Below are 1,146 nucleotides of genomic sequence, written 5' to 3' on the forward strand. Positions count from 1 at the left end.
AATCCAGTCACAGGTCAGATTGTTTCTGTGCTGAATCCAGTCACAGGTCAGGGCCCCCCATGCTGGATCCAGTCACAGGTCAGGGGCCCCCCATGCTGAATCCAGTCACAGGTCAGGGGCCCCTCCATGCTGGATCCAGTCACAGGTCAGGGGCCCCTCCATGCTGGATCCAGTCACAGGTCAGGGGCCCCCCATGCTGAATCCAGTCACAGGTCAGGGGCCCTCACTCCTCACCCTCTAATCACTATGGATCCGATATCTGCCGCCGGCCTCTCTTCCATTTCCCAGAAGTAATTAGAGTGTCAGGAGGTGGGTGAGGAGCGACACGAGACCGATGATCGGTGACTCATCCCCCGCTGTACAGAGAAGACTGACGACCCGCACAGCACTCCGCCATCATCATCATCCGCCATCATCCCAGTGATCAGTCTGCTGCAGGCAAGAGGAAGCATTTCCTCTCCCCTCCCCCAGTGATCAGTCTGCGGCAGGCAGGAGGAAGCATTTCCTCAGTCTCCCCTCCCCCAGTGATCAGTCTGCGGCAGGCAGGAGGAAGCATTTCCTCAGTCTCCCCTCCCCCAGTGATCAGTCTGCTGCAGGCAGGAGGAAGCATTTCCTCAGTCTCCCCTCCCCCAGTGATCAGTCTCCGGGGACAGCGCTCACACCTCCCTGGCGGTGACATGAGGTTGCTGTTTGCAGTACACTGACTGACTGACGAGATTTATGAATGGATCTTTGACACGCCCACATAGAGCAAATGTCCCGCCCATACCTGTCAGTCGTGCCTAGACTGGGCGTGTCTTCAGCAGGTCGCCGCCCACCTCCCCACCCAGCGTGACTGGAAGTGTCACAAGACGGTGAGCTCAGTGACCAGGGGCCACGCCCACGATACCCAGCAATCTTTTTTTATTGGCTGCGGGGTAGTCACGTCAGAGGGGAAACAGGAAGTACAGTGAGGGGATAAACCGGAAGAAGCCGGGAGAGTTCAGAGAGAAAACACCGGAGACACCGAAATACCGAGAGACAAGATGTCCAGCATGGAGAGTATCCTTTATCGGGGAGAGGGGGGCTAAGAGAAAGGAGGCAGTGTACCCCATAAATATATATGTGGGGGGGATACAATGTATACAGGGGGGCTCTGTGTATAGA

General features: G+C 56.8%; 1 protein-coding gene across 1 annotated transcript in view; it reads left to right on the top strand.

Moving 5' to 3' along the window:
- The first annotated feature begins 921 nt into the window (after window positions 1-921).
- CHMP1B (charged multivesicular body protein 1B) overlaps window positions 922-1,146 on the top strand; it is a 12,923-nt gene continuing 12,698 nt past the window's right edge. Inside the window, exon 1 of the mRNA XM_018574282.1 lies at window positions 922-1,041. Within this exon, the coding sequence (XP_018429784.1) occupies window positions 1,026-1,041 (16 nt within the window). The 5' untranslated portion in view covers window positions 922-1,025. The remainder of the gene's footprint in view (window positions 1,042-1,146) is intronic.

The sequence above is a fragment of the Nanorana parkeri genome, unplaced genomic scaffold (genome assembly GCF_000935625.1).
Source record: "Nanorana parkeri isolate BGI_ZX_2015 unplaced genomic scaffold, ASM93562v1 scaffold2858, whole genome shotgun sequence".
Classification (NCBI taxonomy): Eukaryota; Metazoa; Chordata; class Amphibia; order Anura; family Dicroglossidae; genus Nanorana; species Nanorana parkeri.